The 2842-nt window shown below is 39.9% G+C and overlaps 1 protein-coding gene across 1 annotated transcript; it reads left to right on the top strand.

Annotated features, from left to right (window-relative positions):
* Positions 1-460: 460 nt before the first annotated feature.
* Positions 461-850, top strand: LOC106338903. The gene has a single exon (XM_013777770.1). It carries the CDS (start codon positions 461-463, stop codon positions 848-850), a length of 390 nt encoding a protein of 129 aa, XP_013633224.1.
* Positions 851-2842: the final 1992 nt, after the last annotated feature.

Below are 2842 nucleotides of genomic sequence, written 5' to 3'. Positions count from 1 at the left end.
TTGATTAGCTGTTTCAAAAACATTTATCTCTACGTAAGGATAATCCTAGATTTACTAATAATATGTTACGGCTCTGGTTTTGTAGATCATACAAATGATTTTTATTTCCATGACCATCATGCACCAAACCTTTCATTTATCTGTTGGATAATTCCAATTAACTTGAGGAGTTAACTCGTTAAATTGAAGTTTGATGGATTAGAGAAAAAAAAACATATCGAGCTTCTGATTTATGTTTTCGTATTACTATTAGGTTAAGGAGTATCCTAGTCCTATATAAAGAGTTCTCACAGAGAGATGTAACATCAAGAGAAACACATTAATTTTGTTTTGAGAGAATTTTTAAATCTAATAAAAAGAGTTAGTTCTTATAATTATTTGTGTTCTTGCAAATTTAATTGGTATCAGAGCTCCAGGTTGCGAAAATCGTTTACAAGAAGAGTTGTAATTTGATCAAAACATGGGAGACGATAACAATTCTCAAGCACGTGATAAAAGTCTTGAGATGAAAAAGGACATACGATGTCTGATGCTATCATCGACCAACTACACCGTATGGTCGATGCGAATGAAAGTTATGCTTTGTTTATACAAAGTTTGCAATACTATTGATCCAGGGAGTGATGACGCAAAGAATAACAATATGGCGATTGCTCTAATCTCTCAATCAGTCCCGGAGGCGCTAATACTTCAGATAGGACAACATGATACATCGAAGAAGATTTGGGAAGCTATTAAATCCTGTAACCTAGGTGCTGATCGCGTGAGAGAAGCAAGGTTACAGACTTTGACGTCTGAGTTCCACAAACTGAAGATATCAGACACATACACGGTAGATGACTACGCATGAAAACTTTCAGGCTTAGCATCGAGAGCAGCCGCATTAGGAGAGATAATGGAAGAATCGAAAATGGTAAAGAAGTTTTTGAAGGGACTTCCAAGTACAAAGTTTATTCACATCGTAGCTTAGTTAGAACAAGTGTTTGACCAAAATTCAACAGGATTCGAAGACATTGTTGGGAGATTGAAGGCTTTCGAAGAACGCATAAAAGAAGATACCCAAGATGAAGATCAATCGAAGCTAATGTTTGTAAAGAATGATACGCAAGGTCGTGGAAGCCATAACAACTCGCGAGGAAGAGGCAGAGGTAGAGGTTATGGTGGAAGAGGAAGAGGACGAGGAAGGTCTAATGGTTCTGATGGGCATAACAAAGGAGGAGAAGCTTCAGACAAGACCAAGAAGGACTACTCTAAGGTTAAATGCTAGAGATGCGACAAGATGGGGCACTTTGTTTCATATTGTCCTACACGACCCTAGTTTAAGTCTCCGTTTAGGAACGCAGTTTTCACACCTATGTGATGGATCTCCCATCCATTACTTTCTGCTAACGCCAAGAGTAGTTGTATGGTTCTATCTGAGCAACTGGTGCAAACACTTCGTCAAAGTCTATGCCTTGTTGTTGCACGTAGCCTTTTGCGGCTAGCCTTGCTTTGTATTTGATCACTGTTCCATCTGTATTCCTCTTGATCTTATAGACCCACTTTAAACATTTCAGTTTCACACCTGTCGGCTTCTTGACGAGCTTCCAGGTCTTGTTTCTTTTATGATAGATTTGATCTCTGCCTTCATTGCATTGATCCAAGCTTGTATCTCTGCAGCTTAGATGTAACTTTCTGGTTCACCATCTATGGTGAGCAAGAGTCTGCCACCTTCAACTTCAGCGAGTAGGATGTAATCATCGAACCGCTTTGGTTTTCTGATGTTAATCTTGATGTTACATGCTGGTCTTGGTTTGCATCATTGTTCTATGCTACTTGCTCTTGTTCACCTGCGTCTACAACTTCTTCTTCTTTATTGTTTTGTTCTTCGTGGTGATGGTGATCTTGATGCTCATCACCATCTCCTTCTTCTTTAACATCGATATGAGGAAGCTTGAATGATCTTGGTTCTTTTTCCACGTTTGTTGATAGTGTAGAAAAATCCCAACTTTTCTTCTCGTAAAAAATTACATCTCTACTAACAACTACCTTCTTCACGACCGGATCATAGAGCATGTAAGCTTTTGAGACGGGCTCTATGCCTAGGTTGATCAACATCCTTGATCGATCATCCAGCTTCTTGAGATGAGGACCTTTGATTTTTGCGAAAGATGCACATCCAAAGACCCTTAGATGCTCAATATTCGGTTTCTTAACATACAAGCCTTCGTATGGAGTCTTGTTTTCCAAAGCCTTTGAAGCCAAATCATGTAACTATACTCATGTTCCGATGCACAAGAGTTTGAAATATCAAAGGCAGAGGAGGAGCCTGAGATTGAAGCAACATCGTATCGAAGCACCATATGATGCTTACGGTATCTTCTTCATACACGACCGGACTTGGCGTTTTCAGTTGGTGTATTAAGCAGATATATGCAGAGTCTAAGAGAGAGTCATGGAGAAGCAGTGAAGCATATACTAAGATACATAAAGGGCACTAAAGAGCATGGTCTCTTCTTCAAACGGAATGGAACAACGGAGATTACAGGTTAGACGTTGATGGTGGAAGAAGCACTACATGGTTTATGTTCTACCTAGGAACATCGCCGATCACCTGGACATCGTTCAAGCAACCCACAGTAGCACTCTCTTCATGTGAGGCGGAGTTCATGGCAGCTACAGAAGCCGCACAACAAGCAATATGGTTAAAAGAGTTAATGACCGAGATCATGAACAAAGAAGACAAGAAGGTCGTGTTGAAGATTGACAACAAGACAACAATTTCCCTTACCAAGAACCCGGTGTTTCACGGTAGAAGCAAACACATACTCGCGAAGTACCACTTCATTCGAGAATGTATAGA

Source organism: Brassica oleracea, chromosome C4 (genome assembly GCF_000695525.1).
Source record: "Brassica oleracea var. oleracea cultivar TO1000 chromosome C4, BOL, whole genome shotgun sequence".
NCBI lineage: Eukaryota > Viridiplantae > Streptophyta > Magnoliopsida > Brassicales > Brassicaceae > Brassica > Brassica oleracea.
The sequence above is the reverse complement of the archived record's forward strand: the minus strand, read 5'-3'. Positions and strand labels throughout refer to the sequence as shown.

Coding starts and splice junctions, on each gene's coding strand:
- LOC106338903 (XM_013777770.1), top strand. CDS start 461: ATGGGAGACGATAACAATTCTCAAGCACGTGATAAAAGTCTTGAGATG.